Source organism: Microtus ochrogaster, chromosome 7, assembly GCF_000317375.1.
Source record: "Microtus ochrogaster isolate Prairie Vole_2 chromosome 7, MicOch1.0, whole genome shotgun sequence".
NCBI lineage: Eukaryota > Metazoa > Chordata > Mammalia > Rodentia > Cricetidae > Microtus > Microtus ochrogaster.
The window spans coordinates 24,800,840-24,820,913 of record NC_022014.1 but is presented as its reverse complement, the minus strand read 5'-3'; the positions used below and the strand labels follow the sequence as shown (position 1 = coordinate 24,820,913).

Genomic DNA, 20,074 nt, shown 5'->3' with positions numbered 1-20,074 from the left:
TGGGAAACAACACCAGTCTCAATGTCTATTTAAGGGAGCTAAATGAGATTAGAATCAATTCTGCCCTAAGACTTGTCTTTAAAATGTAAATTTGGTCCTATGCAGTTGATATGATGGGGGATAACATTAGTTTAAGACAGCTTGGACCTCTGCTTTTGCATTTTTGTCCATGAGAAATGTGAGAGGCATACAGGCAACTGCACCCAGCTAAATCAGGATGCGTAGGACACACATATAAAACGCACGACATATCCAAACATCTGCCAGCTGCCTCTGTGCAGCCTGCGTGCTCTGGACCTCATCTGTTCATCTAGCTTCAGACTATGGTTCCCCTACCGTCTCACAGTTCGTGAGTGGCAAGCCTTCCAATGCTTGCCTCCACAATCAAACTTCAGCCCTGTTTGAGGCTGATATACATTAGTCATGTAGTGTGCATTTAAGCATTGACATGCATAAATTGTTACCAGTTTTATTAAGCTTATATGTCTTCATTCTTGTCACAAATAGTGTATTTGAGTGTCATGCACCTAGCCCGTCTTCCCCATCAGCCCCCATGGGTTGTATGGTTTCCCATGATGTATTTTTAGGGACTAGAAAGTCATGATAGCAAACTCGCTACCTAGGTAAACGTCAGTTGCTGCTATTAGGATTATCGTTATTATTGAAGCTCTGAGGCTAAGCAAAACCTTTCAAAGCTTTTCCTCAATAAGTTCATTTTTATCCTCATGCTTTCCTCAGGGGTTATATTTATGATAGCACACAAAAGAAAATTCAGGCCCCAGGACACTGAATGACTAGCCCAGGATCACAAAGCAAGCCCCTGACAGGGATTAAACCCTGCCTCTTGCCTTCAAATCCATGCCCAAGCTGTAAAGCAAAGCACATAGGTGAGTGCGGCCATTTGCGAGTCAGAGGAAAGTAAGAAGAAAGAAAGAAAGTCACAGGAGAATCCAGGAACCGAGATGCTGAAGAGAAACTCGGAGGAAGAGGAAAATTACAGGAAAGAGAAGAGTCGTTAGGTAACAGGGGTCTCATCTCGAGACCACAGAGACTAAACCAAGAACAAGACTGACGGGGGTGAACAATAAGAAGAAGGGGGGACGATGGGAGACTCAAGGCCCACCAAAAGGAGTTCCAGCCGGCTCTCGCCAGTCCATGCCGAGCAGATCCAGTCTGATATTTTTCAAAATGAGAAACAAAGTGTGTAAGTGTGTGTGTGTGTGTGTGTGTGTGTACACATGTGTGCGTGTGGTACACACATGTGAGTATGCAGGCTTGTACTCCTGTACATTCAAAATCCAGAGCAGGACATGATCTATCCTCCCCCTCAATCTTGGCCTCACCGTCCCGAGACAGGGTCTCTCACCGAGCAGGAAGCTTGTCATTTTCCTTTGACTAACAAACAAGGTCTCCATGTCTGCCTGTTTCTGCCCCTCCCCCATGAAGGGCCACAGGCTTGTGCAGTCATGCACAGATTTTTGTGGGTGCTGGAGATTCGAACTCAGATCCTCGTACTTGCAGAGCAAGCAATCTTACCCAACAAACTATTTCCCAGCACCAGGTTCACCGATTTGCTTGTTCATCACATGATGGCATGTTTAAAAATCCTGAAGCAGGCTCAAGCCAGCTAATGCCCAACCTCCAACGGGAGGCTCTGCTGAAGTCTGGTGCCCCACTTGAAGAAACATGAACTCTGATGGACACAAAATATGTTATTATTTATTGTCAATTTCTGCAAAGACACATTTAAGCAACAAAATATACATTTGTCAACCTTTTAGAATTTGTTTTATACATTAACAAATACAATGTGCTACCATAGCAATAAATTAAATGTACACTATTTACATTACAGAGGCAGTCGGGATCTACAAATCACCTCCTCGCTGAGAGGAGGCAGAGGAAAGTCATCGTCACGGGGTTCACTTCCAGACTACACCTCATGGGTTCTACCACACAGGCATCTCCTCACGTGGAGACGCTGGCACCCTGGGAGCTGGAGGTCAAGGTGACATCACGAGGAGGAAGAGTTGGCAAACACGCTAAGGAGCAAGAAGGGGAATTTCAGCCTTCTGAGAGGAAATGTCACAAAACCAAAGACAATGGCGACTAACTCCAGGCTTCCAGCCAGGCACAGCCTCCCCAGGGATGGCAAGGCCCAGGCCAAAGCCGCCTCCCAGCTGCTGAGCTCTAGGCAGACTGCCCTTGGCTCTGGGGGGAGTTGTCTTTCTCCTAAGGGAGCACACAGCCCAGCTGAAGAGAAGTGAGGTTGGTGTGGGCAAGGGGCTAGAGGTGAAACAGACAGCAGAGCTTGCTTGGTAGGTTGCCTCCAAGGCCTTCTACCAAGTGGTAGGAATGGCCTTGTTTACTGTACCTACTTGCCCTTGCCTTTGACTGAGGAGTAACCAGAAGCTACAGAAGGAGCGTGGGGCCCAGAGCATGGCTGACTAACCTGGTCTGAACCCCAGACACTCCCCTACAACACAGCTGTCTTTGCAGACTAAGAACAATAGACAAAAGGTAATGTTTGAGTTGGCACCTTAAAGGGTCAAAGGAAAGAAAATGAAACTGCCTGTGTCCCGCCTAGTCACCTGATCTGGGATTTTATTACCCATCTCCGGCTTCAGAACTGGAGAGGCCTGGGCATAGCTCAGGGGCAGGGTACTCACTCAGTGTGAGCAAGGCCTTGGGTTCCCAGCACCACCAGAGAGAGGAAGGGAGAAATGGAGAGAGGGAGGAAGAGAAGAGAGATGGGAGAATTAGTTCTTCTTACCATTTTCTGTCCTGATCTAGAACAAGGAAGCCAACGGTAGCTGATGCCTCTTTCTCCGGGTCACTTTGTGCCTGTCACTCAAGACCCAAGCAGTACTTTGCTGGGTTCCTCCCCTTGGTTTCCTTCACTCAAGCTCCTCCCTGACCAAGATTTCTCATGATGACAACCAACCACGGCTGAGGCCCTATCAGCATCCTCCAACCCCGGCATCTTCCTGCCAGTGCAGAAACCCCAGCTAACAGGCTTTCCCCAAACCCAAGTGCAGGAAATGTAACCCTTTACTCCACCCCACCAAAAGTAAGTACAGTTGGTGCAACAGGAAAGGGCCCGGGGCTGTGGGTGTAGTAACAGCTTTGCCCACTAGGTGGCAGTGTGGCCCCAGGCAAGTTCTTTCTGCTCATGAGGATGACATGGTTGGTTGGGATGCAAGCAGTCCAGAAGGCCTGAGTATCAGACGGTGCCCACAAAACTGAACCGCGGGTTATTTTCCAAGAAGCGCCATTTGACATGCATAATCCCAGACAGAAACTCTGTCAAAGGAGTTCTCTATGGAGCCCTCCCACATCTGCTTTGATGTATCAGCAGAGCTCCAGGCATCTGGGTGCCTATTAACACCTGCAAGATACAGTTTGGTGAGTCAGGCAGTCCCCGGACCTAAAGTTGTGGCCAGGAGAACCCCTTGTGGGGGTAACTGTGGAAATGTCTCCAAATACAAACAGAAGCATCAAGCCCAGTTACATGAAGAAGCTTCAGCAAGACTCTAAGCCCTAAGACTGGGAACAGACCCAAAGGGAAAATTGGATCAGCCTCCAATCCAGAGAGAGCTTAGAGAAGGCTGGGCCCTTCCATTACTCTCCTGCTCAGCAAAAATCTCCGTTTGGGCTGGTGATACACAGGCGGGAAGCCACAGGATGGATCTGCTAGATAGAGAGAGGCCTAGCTAGAGGGCAGGGGCATCTCAGGTCCTGCCCAGAGTACCTATCAGCAAGCCAAGGGTGAAGACCACAGCCCAGGGCCTCCCAGCTCCTCTGTACACAGTCATCCATCCTGTCCACTGGCCCAGAGGCAGAGGCAACACCTGGCCTAGAGGTAATACCTGCAGAGAAATAGCCAAAGCAGTGGAGACAAGATTTAGCAGGTTCCCAGCTATGACCGTGTGGGACAGCCTGGAAGATCCTGAGGACCCAGACCAAAGTGCGACATAGCACAACCACCGAGCAAAGGTAGACCTGTCCTACCTAGAGGAGGGCGCCAGAGTCCTGCAATAGTTTCAAAGAAAACACAGTTTGACCTTTCAAGTTCAAGCAGAAACCTGCCAGCAGAACACTGCCAGAATCCTCCCGCCTCTTCCCTGCAGTGGATGCCACTGTGCTGGCTTTTATAAAAGCTAAAGAGATAGTCTGTTGACCTTCTAACTAGAGCAGATCTTACCAGACTAGTATTTCACGTAAGCAAGTTTCCCAAGTGGAAGTAGGGAGAGGTATCCCTCCCTGGCTGCAGTAAGTGTGTTAGGGATGGAGGATGAAAATTGTGCTCGGGTGACAAAAGTCGTGGGGACATAGTTACAATACCAGCCCAAAAGGCTGGGTCACCCTTCTGTACTTTGGCTTGGGAATAGAAGCCTAGGCAGACAAAGCCCTTGGTGGGAAATCTAGTCATCTGCTCACTGAAGTAGGAGTCCTGTGCCAGAGACCTGTGTGTACTTAATGGGGCAGGATCTTCAAGTGCCTGTTGTTTGGAGCCAGTGTTTAAACTGGCAGGTGCTCCACCCAGCAGCTAAACCGCCATGCAAACCTGGAAGGCTGGGGAGCCAAGGGGAGCTCGTCTGGATGAGCGGGCTCACCCAGAGAATCCAGAGAAGGTGGCCACAGCAAGGAGTGCAGACGGTCTGTGGTGTAAAAAGCGCGGGCTCACGGGGTCTGGCCTCCAGGAGCCCTGCCAAGGGGACAACTGCCTGGAACCCTGCAATTGGAGATGGGAAGAACAGGACTGGGAACCGAGCCAAGAAGCAGCCCCTAAGTAGGACTGGGCCCCTCACAGATGCCGGGAGCAGAGGTAGAGGGACACCATACTACTTCCAAAACTAAGTTCAACTGCCACACACCAGCCTGACTAAAACTTGTCAAGTCACCCCGCCCCCAACTGCATCTCTCCCATCTCTCTCACCTAAGAGATGGCTTGAACTATGTCTTTTCTGGGGTCTCACAAAAGTGGAGAGCTGGACCCCAGGTGAGCCTGACCATCCAGAAGCTTTCCTCACCTCCCTGCGCTGGCCATGTGATCTCTAGGCTTCCTCACACTCCTGGCTACCCGCTTCTTCGGAGGAAAACTATCTGCTCCAAGGAGAAAAAGCTGCTGGGGCTTCTCTCCCCACAAGGATGGTCAGCAGCGCTTGTGTAAAATTAGAAAGGAAAAACACCCTGCGACTATGGTCAGGGAAGCATGCAGCCAGGGCCCGCACACACCCAGCTCTGACTCTGAGCTTCCACCAGCCTGAGCCCTCCCTAAGGGCAGCCTAGCAGCAGGAACAGAGGTCCCGAGGCCTGGGCCAGCAGATGTGTCAGAAATGCCTATCACAGGAGCCATGAGATAAAACCCGGAGGATGCTGGGAAATTCCTGGAAAAGCAGCCCTTCCACCATGTCCAGGAAGGCACTGTACCCAAGACAGACAGCACCCACAAACCACTCTGCAGCCACTTCTGCTCCCCACAACCCAACCCCCTCTGTCTCTAGGAGACGAGCTCCCCAGCCTCTCGCTGAGCCCCCTGGGACTCAGAATCCCCCATGTCCAACTCTTTTCCAGCAGGTAAAACAAGTTGACAGTTGACTCAGATAACCGGTCACATCAGGAGGTCAGGAGTCGAGGTTGGGGCTTTCAGGTCTGTTGGAGAAGGAGCCAGCAAGATCATGGCCAGGTCAGGACATGGAACAGACAGCTGGTCTGCTGGGCATGAGGCCAGTGAGACAGCAGGCCTGGACGGTCAGAGTAGTGGACGGCACCCCCAAACGGCTGGAATAGGAGCCTTCTGCAGGCCAGAATCAAGACTTCCCTGCAGAGATAAGGAAGGGGAGATGGAGAACAAGCTCTGGGTAAAAGAGGGGAGACAGCAGGCTGGAGTGGGAATGGGGAGCCTGCTTGTCCATGGCTATACAAGGAGGATGCCAATACAAAGGGGATTTAGCCCCAGGGGCCATGCGTAATCTTTGTGCTACAGAAGCATCCGAACATCACAGATGGTGGAGGCCGACACCACACTCCCATTTTCTCTTCTATTTTCTCACGAACAGGTTTAACACAAAGCGGGCTCCATTGTGACCCCCCTCCTTGGTTCCAATTCATTCATACTCCTGAGATCCATAACGGTGGGGGTTACAATGGGTCTCAGGTGACTTCACTATCAGGAGTCCAGGAGCAGAGACCACCCTAAGGGTATCCCTCACAGCAATGGTTGGGTAGGGGCATCTCATGCCATATGGGGAAGATATATACCAGCCTGGAACCTTGGCCAAAAATACAAAGAGAGACAGATTGCCCGCAAACAGGAAAGCAAGGGGTAAACTGAGGAATTCCTCCCTCCAGGGGAGGAAGTGATCTTTTGGCTACTTCCCCTTCTAGCTACTACAGCCATCTCTATCCAGCGTGGGAATCTGTCCCAATGCCACTGCACAAGCCTTCCCAGGCCCTGTTCTCAGTCCTCCCTAGAAGGCCTGGAGATGTCCATCAACAGCAGTTCTCAGTAACCTTCTGCTGACAGTCTCTCTGGCCATTCTGGGGCCATAAAGTCACAGATGCTGTGTTTGTAAGGGGATAGTCCCCTCTCAGGGCCACTGTGAGACACTCACCTTGAACAGGGGAAGGACTCTGCTCTCCCCTTAGTGACCCTGTTTAAGAAACACACAAGAATCAATCACCCCCACCTGCAGCTTCTGAGCACTCAACCATCTGAGCTCTGGAAGGGACTTGGGCTCCCAGGGCCAGCGGAACCCACCTCACACCTGGGCGCGGCTATGTGCAAGGATGTGGCCCTATTACAGGAGGAGTGACAAAGGTGGCGGCTGGTGAGCCCCCAGCCTGGTGTCTGCACCAGGTAAGAGAAACCATCACCCCCAGGTCTGGCGGAGCCTCCTTCCCCACCTGCTCTCTCCGACCGCTTCTACAATGACTGGCTATGGGGGTCCTGGAATGTGGGGTGTGGGGCTCATGGGGCCCTTCCCTGGCTGCCCGCACCATCCTTACCGCACTGGAGCTAGCATGGCTGAGTTTATCAAAGCGGAATTTCAGGTTTGACCTCGGGGAGTTTCTGTTTTTGGCATCTGAGAAAAGAGAAAGGACAGGAGCTTAAGGAATTATTCTAGCAAAATCAGAACAGTGAGTAGGGAGGCTGGAGAAAGTGGACCTGCTCACTCACAGGTACCCCTCACCATAGCACTCAGACTCGGAGAAACAGTGTGCCCTAGTTACCAAACACAGGTCACTTTAAATATCTTCAAAATTAAACTATGGAAGTTTCTAAGTAAGCAGGCCATATTCGCAGAAGATGACGGCTACTCAAATTTTGCCATTTTCTCATTATATTGCCATGTTTTGCTGTAATCTGTCCCTCACAGCCACTGTGCCCTTATGCAGAAATTCACTGAGGTGGTAGGCTATGCATCTCTCCTCGACCCCAAGGGACGTCTAGGTGGGAGCCTGAGAGCAATCTTTTTTTTTTTTTTTTTTTTTTTTGAGACAGGGTTTCTCTGTGACTTTGGAGCCTGTCCTGGAACTAGCTCTGTAGACCAGGCTGGTCTCGAACTCACAGAGATCCGCCTGCCTCTGCCTCCCGAGTGCTGGGATTAAAGGCGTGCGCCACCACCGCCCGGCCCTGAGAGCAATCTTGATGAGAATATGAAGACTACTGAAGTTGGCGATGACAAACTGCGGCTTGGCTTACAGATTTTCTGTCTAGATGTAAGAAGCCAGTGGAAAATAATGATACATGAACTAAGGCTGGAAAGGGTGGTGCCTGCAGCCACTATATTGTGAAGAACAACAAAGGAGTCACCACACCCCCAGTGTCTGAGAAGAACTACCAAATTCAAGAGAAAGGCTCTCTGTACCACTGACAAAATGAATGCGGTCTTCCTAATGTAAAATGTCAACATAGGCAATAATATCCATCAATGCCCACATGGGAACCAGATTTGACTGTCATCTGCTGCCTTAAACTGGCTTACGGGTACCAGAGTTAGGTAAGTACCAGTGAAACTGTCCTGTTAGAATCTTATAGAGCATCAGACCCTTAATAAAGCATGTGGTATATTTTGCCATTATTTGCAAACTGTGTTTCAGATCCATCATATTGGTAAAGTTTACTGCATCCATGTATAATGTGTGCATGCACGCACATACACACACATGTATACACACACAAGTACAGGCACATACATGTACAGATGCACGCTATAAGACCCTCCCTGAGTGATCCTCATGATTCCCTTTGTGTTCCCGGAAGCCTGAGTATGAATGGCCGATGACAGCACTGCGATTCCAGAAGACTCACAGGCCATCTTCCTCTCAGTCTTCCCCCCACACTCGCTGGAGCCTCCAGAAACAGGTTTCCAGATTCCAAGCCCACCCAGTGCTGGAGTTAGGGGTCAAAAGCAGATTATCAGAATAATACAGCCTGGGGTGCACCTCCTGGGGCGTAGTCGGCATTGGGGAAGATTCCACAACTGTTCCACTTTTCTTCCTGCCCAGTTACGGACATTCCCAAAGCCTCCCTCCGCTCAAACCCTGTCTGGGAGAGCAGGCTGACATTCATTCCTTTGGGTATTTATTTGGTGCCAAAAGGGACACGGTTTGGTGATCGATTGTCTTGTTCACTCCATTAATTTTTAACTAAGTTTTAAAAACATCAGGAAATGTGTCTGACTGCTCCATGTTACAAATGGGTAAACTGAGGGTCAGGAGGTAAGCTTGCCAGTTGCCAGTGCTAAAGCTGGGGTTAGGATCCCTCCTGAGATCTGCATGACCACAGAGCTGCGGACTCCGTTAACTGGGAAGCCTGCCACAAGGGCCCTTTGCTTTCACCCGGGTGTCCCTTCTCACTGCATCCTCCTTTTGACATTGTTTGCTCTCTGCCCAGTGATACAGGAGAATACCACCCCCACCCAGCTACTGTGAAAACCAAAAGTAACTGTAGATACTGCCAAAGTCCCGTGGGGAGCAAGATTACCCCTAGGTGAGACCTGGCTGGTCATACCGCTTTATTGCAGTCCCACAATACACAGTTAGGTTAATAGCTGTGTGATTTTTTACGAAATATGCTCATCAAATCTTTGCAGGGGGCTGAGAAGTCCTGAGTGAATGTATAAACCACAGATGAAGCCCTCAGTGAGTATCTATTGTTGACGCAGACACAGCCTTGGGGCCCATGGCAATGCCAAAGATTCCCCTCCTACCATGGTGAGGCTCAAAGAGACGGTAAAGCCCACCAGAGTGTGGATGTTGACAGTGTGTGCAAGTAGGAGTGTTTACAAATGATTGGCCAGTGTGTGCAAAACCTACTCACTGCCCTTCCTCTTCCTGGATGTTCACAGCCTGACACTGCTTGCCTACAAATACCTTCTCCTGAGACTTGCTAGCCCCTCCCCACAGTGCCCACCTGGGTAAAAAAATCATCTCTCACACTCGGTACTTGGTGAACCCTGAGGGATGACCCCTTACCTTTTCCTCCAACCTGGTTCTTCCTACTCTGCTCAACTGTAGGGGTCTTAGAAACCGGAAAGACACAGGCCGCCACTCTCTCTAAGTCCTCACGATCAACAACTAAATTCTACACCCCAACATGCTCTGCCATGACCCTGACTCCCCTAGGTGCCCACTGTGCCTCTGCTGGTGCCTCTTCCCCAGCCCCCACCAGTCCTGGCTATACTCAGCCTGCAGCTGCCAAATGGTCTTTCTCAATGCCAGGTGGCACTTCCAAAACCTTCAGTGGCTTTTACCAACAACACCTGAATCTTCACCAGGCCTCCTGGCAGCCCACTCATGGTCCCCATGGTACCTGTCCTCTCTCTCTCACGTCCCCATGACTCCGCACTGCACTGAACCTCACACACTCCTGGACACAGTCTTGCCTTCCTCCAGCCCCCTACACTGCTTCCTCTTACTGCCAGGTGCGCAGCATCGCTGCTGTGGCACTGGCCCTGGGTGGTGACAGGGTAGGGCCAGAGGTGAGCCGATTATGTTCAGCTTTCTGACCACTCAACCCTAACTCCTCCACCATGGAATCATCATGAAATCATTCAATTCTCTAAGCCTCAGTTTCCCCATCTATAAGAAGATAAGAATATGAGCTTTTTACGGTGGACAGAGTAAGCTAGTAGAGGTGAAGGCAGGCCCTAAGGTCTAGGAAAAGGAGAAGTTGGCCAGTTCGGCACGCCTGGGGCGCATGCCCTTTGAATAGCAGTCAGGGTGCAGTTCTGCCTTCCAACTCCATCATACACATCTTCCCATGCCACTGACCTGTGGGACTCCGGCTCATGATGATGGGGGTGGCGGCAGCCCCCAGACTGGGGTTCTCGCTGCTCGGGGACGGGCTGTAGACAAACACCTCCTGCTTGAAGGGTGAGGTTGTGGATGGCTGGCTACTCTGGAGAGAGAAACTGGGTGAGCAAGGCCAGTGTACTCCCAAGCAGTCCCACAGCTGTCCTGAGAAGGACCACGCAAGCCACTGCCTCCAACCCCACATTGGCGCTTCTGCCTCAGCCATGATAGCAGCCTCTCCCTGACCAGTCGGCACCCTTGGCACAGACAACCTCCACTGCTGCCCTTAAGCGCTGTGCTGAGACAGAGTCCCCTCATGCGCTGCTCTCATGTGGAGTAACAGCTGCCTCGGCCACACCTTCTCCATGTATCTTAGAGCACAGTATAACCAGCTGGGCCCAGAATGTGGCTCCTTGGTTGAATGAGGCATACTTACCCCACTGTCACACTCCTCCATGGCCTCACCCTCCCCTGCGGTGCTGCTGAAGCTGCTGGTGCTGGAGGAGGAACGGGAGATGTTGGCGCGGCCATTCTCCTTCAACTTTATGAAGGGCCTATGGGGAACCGGAAGCAACACCAACGGGCAGTGAGGCAAATCCGCCAGAGGATCGAGCTTGCCTACAGCAGCTCCCCCAGCCTCTGCCTGGTGGTCTTTGTGTTTCAGAGACTTCCAAAGCTGTCTCTCTCAGCTTGCCTTGAGGCAGGGCACATAAGCCAGGACTCCCAGTGGTAACATCCAGCATTTCCCAAACCCCAAGTCTCTTACTTTTCTTTGTTGGGACAGATTTCTGGAGAGCTGGGATTTGACGAGGTCTCGGACTTTATCTCCTGAGAAGAGTGTCCACCATCTGGGGTTTTGGGAGTGCTAGAGGCACTGTCACTGGGGGGAAGAGAATGAAGAGAAGTGAGGCCTAGGAGCCAGGCCCCTGCAGAGTTCAGGCTGTGGGAGCCAATACACAGAGTGCGGCCACCTCCTCCCTCGCCACCTGAGTCTCTGCTCCCTACAATAAAGGTCAATCTGAAATCATGGTTAAGGCCAAGGCCACTAAAAAGGGGCCCTGACTTGATGGCCTCCAGCCGAAGTCTACCCCTCTCCCATACCCATCCCACCTGGCAGAGCTACAGACAAAGAGAAGGTCACACAGGGAACTGAGTAGGACTCATTTGGGAGCCAACCCAATACCCATGGATTCCTGAGAGATGCGGGTGGGAGGCACCTGTTGTAATGACTCTTGAAGACATTCTACATGTGACAAGGCAGCCCTGGATGGTGGGGAGTGAAGGGATATTCTACATCCAAGGGTCCAAGAGCTCAACAAAGACCACAATTTACCCAATAGCAAATACTGGGATCAGGTCGGCTTGGTCCTCAATTCACTTGTTTTTCATTAATATTTCTGAGTCCCATGACCACTGGCTTCTGTTTGCTTTGTTTTTAAGAGTTATTTATTTATTATTGTTTATTAATGTGTGTTTGCCTGCATGTATGTATATGCACCACATGCATGCCTGGTGTAGTCATGGGTCTGAAGAGATCATTGGACTCCCTGGGACTGAAGTTAGGAATGGTTGTGAGCCTCCGTGTGGATGCTGGGAACCAAACCAGGGTCTTAGGCGAGAGCAGCCAGTTCCTGTAACCTTCAGTGCACTTTTTATAGCAGCAGAATTAATGAATTAATGAGGCCTATTACACATGCCATACAATTCATCTTTTTAAAGTGGACAATGGAACAATTTTTAATATGTTCATTGAATTATGCAGCCATCGCCACTATCTAATTTTAGGACATTTTAAGGCCTCTTAAAAGAAACCGGGGCTCATCTGCAATCACTGCCCACCCCTACTCTTAGCCTATTTCTCTCTGTCTCTATGGGCTTTGCCTAGTCTGGACATTCCATAGAAACGGGACTTGACAACATACATGGTCTTCACATCTGGATTCTACTAGCTTAGCATTTTCAAAGTTTGTCCACATTGTGGCTTGCATCAGTATCTCAGCATTTGCTGTTTATTACAATATATTAATACATCTTGTGATTGCACTGATTTCATTTTACTTATCTAGCCATCAGATGGCAGGCCCTTCAGTTGCTCCGCTTTGAGGTACCATGAATAATAGCAACCTATTAAAGGTGATGCTGGTGTTGTTATGGACGACTGTTGTCAATTCTCATGGTCTCTCTCTATACATACACCTAAGGGTGGGGTCGCTGGATCCTATGGTAACTCTATGTTTAGCCTGTTGGGGGGCTGCCAGTCTGTCTTCCTAAGCGGATACACTATCTCACATCCCCACCAGCAATGTGCAAATGTACCGCCATCCCCGCATCCTTGCTAGCACTTGTTCTTTACCTTTAAGATCACAGATGCCCTACAGGGGTTAATGGCCCATATAGACTCTGTGTGTGTGTGTGTGTGTGTGTGTGTGTGTGTGTGTGTGTGTGTGTGTGTGTGTGTGCATGTACGTGCTGGTGCTTTCCACTGCCTGTGCCTTACAGAGGTAAGAAGTCAACATGGGTGTGTTCCTCCACAGTTCCTACCTCATTTTCTGAGCTGAACCTGAAGCTCACCACCTGACCTGAGAGCCCAGGGGCCTCCTGTCACCACACCCAGCTTTTTATATGGATGCTGGAGATTCAAACCCAAGTCCCCATGTTTGCCCAGCAACACTACACACTGAGCCATTTTCCCATCCCCCCATGCACTTTTGGTGACCTCCTATCAAACCACAGGGCTGGGTCCCTACAATGCACTTCCCTCCATGACAGACACAACAGGAATCTCTCCCCTCCTATCTTTGGAGACACACACACACATACCCTGTGCGTCTGTACTCTCTCTTCCTTCCCAGCTGTCTTTGCCAGCTCTTGGTCTTCCACTTGTCTGTGGACACTGGGGCTCTACACACCCTCTCTGAGCAGTCAGACAGACAGACCCATTCACTTCCTTTGCATCAGCAGCTCTCCCCATCAGTGCCCAGCTCTCCCAACCAGGGACTGTCTTCTAAGCACAAGCGACAGGATGCACAGGTAGTGAGGCTAGGGCTCAGGGGAAGCCTGACACTGGGAAAACCTGTCCCCATGCTTGGTCACCTGACAGCTACAAGGAGGAGAGAGCTGACAGGCCCCATATCTGGATGGAGTCCAGGCCCTGACAATTACCATCGTGTCCGGCTGTCCCCCTGGCCTTCGGAGCCCGAGTGCAGGCGGGGGAAGAGTCCCGACCGCCGCTTGATGGGGCTGCGTGACTGGTTCTTCACGGTTGCTGCGGCCACCGGAGGCTGCCAATAAAACTGCCACAGTGAGTGTGCGTGCCCACCCTTCCTTCCCACCCCTTCTCTGATCTGCTGAGACCCCAGAAAACACCTAGGAGCTGAGACCCCAACACCTGAGCCACTCACAGCCAAGTCTGTGGCGGCAGGTAATGACCCAACATGGCCAAGAGCTTTTGAAGGACCACAGAGTCACCATGGTAGGGCCAGATGCTGAGATGGCTGGGGCAATTTAGGGAATCACAGGCTAAAAAAATCTAGAGAGTCCTTGGAGTGGTCAGCTGCGACCTTTCACCTTGCTATTGAGAAAGTCAAGAACCAGAAGAAAACAGAGGGATGTGTCAAGGTCAGCTATCAGTAAGGACCCAGGGCTCCTGACTCCCCACCACTGCTTGTGAATAAATGGACCCAGGCAGGAGTTGCAATAACAAACCAAATAAAAGCACTGAGCCGAGTTCACAAGCACTGATGGCAGTGGGAAGCTGGTCAAGGACTCTGCTTGACGATTCCCAGACTCATGATGGGAAGGGGAAGGGGACACAAAGGTAAAAGTTTGAGCAAGAAGGCATAAAAGCCTGGAGCCTGCTAGGTTTCTAACTCTGGCCCCAATGCCACTCGTACTGTGTCACTTTGGGAGAATGGTCAAACTCTTAGGGCCTCAGTTTCCCCATCCACAAAAAAAAAATCACCCTGTTCTGCGGTTATCATAACCTTCTGAGAGAAACAAGACAGTAGATGTGGAAAATATTAGGTAAATCAAGCCATTGCTCCAGACCATTTATAATAAAACTCAGCATCTCGGTGAGTCTATTCTGCTGCTTAGAATTTTTTCCAAAGAAAATTCCAGTTCATCCAGGTCAAAAGCCACTTGCCTTATTAATGGCTGGTTATGTGGTTCCCTCACGGGCCCTTGGTGTGAGTCAAGAGTCCTAAGCTCACAGACCCATGGGGCTGTCTCTCCCTGAGAACTGAACACATAGTATGAAGAGGCTAAACTTTGTATCAAGAAGTCCTGCATTCAAACCCTAGACCTTCATCTTGGCTGGGTGACTTTTGGTAAGTTAGCTAGCTTTGCTGAGCCTCCTTTCCCTAAAGTGTGGAAGGGAGCGTGTCCCTGTGTCTATTCAAACAACTGTAATTGGGGTCAGATAGGGTCTCATATATCAATCACCAGCTCAGTACCTGGTGCAGAGTAAGCTGGGTGGCCATTGTTGTCATTAACAGGGTCTCCCTCATGAGGACCCAAGCTCAGTTCTTAAACAAACTCAGAAGACAATTCATAGTACAAACCAACCCCAGGGGCAACCTGGCATGGAAATGCCACAGGACCACTGTCATCTAGCAGAGGCTGGGTAGGTGACCTACAGCTCCTAGCAGCTTCAGTGCCCCCAGCCCATCGTCCAGCTTGCGTTGCCCAGCCCAAACCTTGGGTAGGACAAACCCTTGCTCCCTAATCCTCTCCCCGCACATGCTAGCCCAGGATCCAAAGTACTCACCGAGAAAGTGGTCTTGGTGACCTCCATGCTGTTGTGGACAATACCCCCACTGAGGCTGCCGGGAATGTTCCCACCATGCAGCTTCCTCTGGCTGCCCACCATGGTCTCCATGGAATGGCTACGCACACGGATGGCTCTCTGCAAGGGGTGGGAAGTGACAATGGTCTGAGAGATCTGGTCAGTACCTGATCCCTTGGGACTAATCTGTCCTGGCCACACATGTACACATGTATGTATATACTAGCATGAACACGCAAATAGTCACAAACCCACTCCTCAGTACTGGGTGTTTGCAGAGTTCTCTAAATTCTGTCCAGGCAGGGTCTGAGGGCTCGGTGGTACAAGGTGGGCCAACCTAGTATCCTCCGTTCATGGGAAGCGGAAGCATGGCCTGGAGCTCACCAAACCTCAGAGATACTGTCCAGCTAGCAACTCAACATCTCTTAGGGGTTTCTCGTCTGTAAAATGACTGTCACATGTTCCACACAAGCTGGGGACTGAACTCCAGTGCCAGACTGAGCACTGACCCCTTTTTATTTTGACTTTTATGTTTTGGTGTGGCAAGAGCCCCACCACCGAGCTACATCATCAACCACGCAGCAGTTCTGTGTTCACAAAGCTAAGTTTCCTCTCTTAAGTGTGTACTGGACTTGCCCGTCCCACTGTCACCACAGGTGTGTCTTGTGTAGCTACAACCGCCCCTGTTGTAGAACCCTGGAACAAGTCCCTGAGCATCTATGTGTTGGAGCTGCAGCTTGCCCTCACTTGGGCTTGCAGAAGCTGAAGACACACTTTCCCGATCAACGCTACAGGCCTGCAAGGCTGTTCAAAGAGACATGGGCTCAGACTGGGCACAGGCAGGGGCTGCTGGGGTTGTGGAACCCTGCATTCACTTGTGGCCAGCAAAGAGCAAAGGGTGGGGAGAGATGGGGTGGGCTGGGTAATGGCAAGCTGTCAAGTATCCGGCCGACGACAAGCAGGACAGTCAGGTTTGTCATGGTGCATGAGAAAATGAGAATAACTAAGCTCTAAGAACACTAACTGAGTCCCTGGAAGAGCTGGATCTGGGTGGCAATCTCTCCCCAGAGTTCTCTGGAGGGCAATGCTGTTCTGCACATGACCAAAGAGGGGTGTTTATGATGCTGGAACTCAGCTCCATCTAAGGGAGGATTTCCAGGCAACAGAAGTACTACAGGATCCTGGCTCCCCTAAGGATAACACTTTCTTTTGCTACAGAGGTGTTTAAAGCAGAGGTATATTGAAGAGGTTTCCTCCAGTGACCCCAACCCTCCATCAGTCCTCTGATCATCTCTCTAGTTTCTTAACAAGATGGTCAGACAACACAACTTGCTGGTCAAAAGCACAAAAGCCTTAGCTGGCGCTGCCAGGAGTAATTCCTGGCTGGGCTCTCTGCTGCACCGTCTACTAGCTGGGGACCCTGCAAGTTGCTTAGCTTCTCTGAGACTTGTGTAGAATGGGATAGGATGTGTCTACAAAGGAGTAGCAACGAAAACATACAAATCTCTTAAGAGAGAGCGCAGTGCATCACAAATGTAGTTTCTCACGTTGTTAATATTAAGCACACTGTGTTTCCTATGTGCTCAGCACCATGTCAAGTGCTAGAACTGCAGGGTTCAGGCCAAAGGGGCACTGCGTCCAAAGAGCGCCCAAGAACACACCTGAGAGTCTGCTATAATGCAAGATCCAGTGTCTGTGATGATGGTCTCTATGTGTCAATCAGCTGCTCTAGGCCCAAAGAGCAAAGGCTCCTGGACATCTGCACTATTAGTGCCTCAAGTACAGGTACCAAACTCCAGTTGGCGAACCAAGATCCAGTCCAATGCCACCTCCTCCTCCTCCTCTTCCTCCTCCTCCTCCTTGGGATGCAAAGTACCCAGGCTCAGTCTAAAGCACTCATTTAACTCATCCCTTCTAGATTAACAGGAAGAATGTCTGCTGGTGGCTTTGGGGGAAAAGCAGCTGAAAGCACAGGAGCCATTTGGGAATTCAAACCTAATGACAAGGCTGAAGAGCCCAGGACTACACAGGGGAAGCAGGGAAAGAGTGTGAGCTTTGCCTCGCTAAGCCAGTTGGAATCACCTGGACTTCTCACTATGGTAATTAGTGGATTTTCTTCACCATGGTGTGAGCCTGTCACCCTAACGTCAGGAAGCAGATATGGCCAGAGTTACAACCCACTCCTGCCTTTTTGAATTCAGGCATGCGCTCACCCCATGAGCCCAATATCAGATATCTCCAGAGGAAGAGCAAAGCCCCCTTCTTCGCTCGGGACATCCAGGAAGAGCTCCAAGTCGGCACAAACACTGCTCTTCAGGACCCTAGGGACACCTTTGAGAGCTGGGACTGGTAACGGGGCTCATTCTACGTGCCATTCCCTCCTGACAAGGGACAGAGACTCAGAGAGGCTGCTGCTAGATGTAACAGCCCTCAAGACAAGCCACCAACAAGGAGGTGTGAGATACCGCCTCAAATTGACATCGTTTAGCCTCTATTGTCTGAATCAAAGATGTCCCCATGAGGGATGTCACCTCTCCCCTCTGGACCACAGAAGAGTTGCCTAGCAACGGTGTTTCTGGGACATGGTTGAAAGAGCCAGCATGTTTGATTCCTTCTACCTCTCCAGCGTCATACAATCATGTACTCTTTGGAATCTGAGGATATCTGACATGTCTTGGATCAGAGAAAAAGGGTCCTTAAGTGACATTAATGTTTCATAAATGCCAGCATCTTTATATGCTTGTTCCCTTTACTGCCACTACCAGTGTCACCAACATTTCACACTCTTCACTTGTGTTCTGATCTAGTCCTCACTGTCTCTTTCTCAGAAGGGATCTAAGTGTGAATAATAAGCCCTGTGCCGCCGGGTGGTGGTGGCGCATGCCTTTAATCCCAGCACTTGGGAGGCAGAGGCAGGCAGATCTCTGTGAGTTCGAGGCCAACCTGGTCTACAAGAGCTAGTTCCAGGACAGGCTCCAAAGCTACAGAGAAACCCTGTCTCGAAAAACCAAAAAAAAAAAAAAAAAAAAAAAAAAAAAAAAAAAAGCCCTGTGCCATGTATCTGGTCTAAGGAACCTTTATACACAATCTTATTGAATCTTTAAAAGGCTGAGGTATAGGAAGAATAGAAAATCTCCCAAGTAATAAATAACTGTCACGCACTAATAAGAGATAGAGCTGGGATCCAAATCTAGTATCCCAGGTCCTAGGATTGAAAATTCAGAGCTGGAAATGGTAGTGCATGCCTGTAATTCATGCAACCTGGGAGACTTGAGAGGTTAGGGCCAGCCTAGGCTACATAGTAAGACCCTATCCCCAATAATCAGGGGAAAGGAAAGGAGAAGAGGAGGGATGGTAAAAGATGGGAAGAGGGAGAGAGGTGAGAGAAGGAGAGAGTGAGGAGGTGGAGTCAAAGGTCAAGCTGGAGCGACTCACTGATTAACTAAAGATGACTAGGAAGCAGGAGGTTGGGAACCCTACTCTCAAAAAAAAAAAAAGAAAAAAAAAAAGCCAAAGGCTGATGTGAGGGAGGAAGGTGGCTTCAGATGCCCATTCCAGAATTCCAGCGCTGGACAGGTTGTCAGTCAGTCACCTGCTCTCCTGCTCTTGCAGCAGGAAGGGTGGAGTCCTGGTCCGCCCATGGTGCCTGCCAGGAGGAGCTGTCACAAGGATGAAATGAGACAGTGTATACCCAACACCTAGGATGACACCTGCCCACTCAGGCTAGCTCCCCTGCCCCGATCTAGCGTGAAAGACAAGTGACATCATCACTAAGATCCCAAACAAGGCTTGCTTTGAATGAAACTGTCCAGTGACATCTAAAGAATTTCACATCACAGCACAATGAGCAACTGAATGGAAGAGCTGGCCCACTCAACCTGGGCAACAGAGTCAGAATATGGAGGGGGGACAAATGGGGGAGACAGAAAGGGGCAGAGGGGACCAGCTAGACTGGCTTGCACCTGGCTCACCCCTATCTGGCAAAGCTCACCCGACCCCAGGGACTGTCTGCTCATTCTAGTAGTAGGTAGCCTGACCCATGGAAAGTTCTCGTGTATACAGAACTGTATCTCACCTAAATTTCTAAACCTTGAAGCCTTGAACTGGCCTTTTCTATCATGTCCTCCTGGCCAACCACTCTGACTCCACCAATCTCCCTCAGCCCCGTGGCCCCCCAGCCTTTCAGCACACCGCACTGCTGCCTTCCATGAAGCTCTCCTGTGAGGCGTGAGGGCGGATAAATGCACTGCTTTCTGACTGCCCACGTGTGTCACCTCATCTCTGCCCCAGCTGGCATCTCAGAACAAGTCGCTTTGACTTGCAGCCACCAACACATTGCCTCCTTACAAAAAGTTTTATGAGATGTTCCAATTTAACAACGTCGACACCAGGACAAAAGTCAAGGAAATGAGCCCCACCAAGTGGGGCGTGCTCATCCAAACCCCAAGAAGGAACCGAGGCAGGGGCCTCTGAGACAAAGACACTCATCTCCTGCCTGCTGAGAAGGCTTTAGTCAAGGTCTTCTGTTCCTCTAGCAGGAAAAGGATGGCAACTTACAGTCTATGGCTCCAAACCATGAGCTGAGCAGAGCCACGCCCAAGGCCTGAACATTACCCCACCTCCACCCGCCACCCTCCCTTGTGCATGCATGTGTATGTGTGTGCATGCATGTGTGCATGTTTGTGTGTGCATGCATGTGTGCATGTGTGTGTGTGCATGAATGCATTAGTGCATCTCACTGTACCACCAAAGGCATACAACCATTCTGGTACCACAACTTCCCCTCCCAGGAGAAAAAGGGGTAACAGAGGTGTCAAAGGTTGGGGCCTGTGTCTGTCCCACAGTCCTCCCTCCACAATCAGTGATATGACTTGGGCTGCCCCTGTCTGTGGCTACAGGACTCCCCAAGACTTTGCCAGAGATGCCTGTGACCACTCCTACCACCAAGGATCAGGTGAGACCAAAGCACCGCCTATACCGGTTCCC

General features: G+C 50.5%; 1 protein-coding gene across 7 annotated transcripts in view; it reads right to left on the bottom strand.

Moving 5' to 3' along the window:
• Window positions 1-1,700: 1,700 nt before the first annotated feature.
• Rap1gap2 (RAP1 GTPase activating protein 2) overlaps window positions 1,701-20,074 on the bottom strand; it is a 227,198-nt gene continuing 208,824 nt past the window's right edge. For all 7 annotated transcript variants that reach the window (XM_026780923.1, XM_005349570.2, XM_013347349.2 and 4 more), the window contains 8 exons: window positions 15,071-15,208; window positions 13,465-13,583; window positions 11,069-11,182; window positions 10,739-10,856; window positions 10,282-10,408; window positions 7,012-7,088; window positions 6,618-6,656; window positions 1,701-5,824 (listed from right to left, as the gene is read on the bottom strand). In XM_026780923.1, coding sequence (XP_026636724.1) covers window positions 6,648-6,656; window positions 7,012-7,088; window positions 10,282-10,408; window positions 10,739-10,856; window positions 11,069-11,182; window positions 13,465-13,583; window positions 15,071-15,208 — 702 coding nt within the window. In that variant the 3' untranslated portion in view covers window positions 1,701-5,824; window positions 6,618-6,647. The remainder of the gene's footprint in view (window positions 5,825-6,617; window positions 6,657-7,011; window positions 7,089-10,281; window positions 10,409-10,738; window positions 10,857-11,068; window positions 11,183-13,464; window positions 13,584-15,070; window positions 15,209-20,074) is intronic.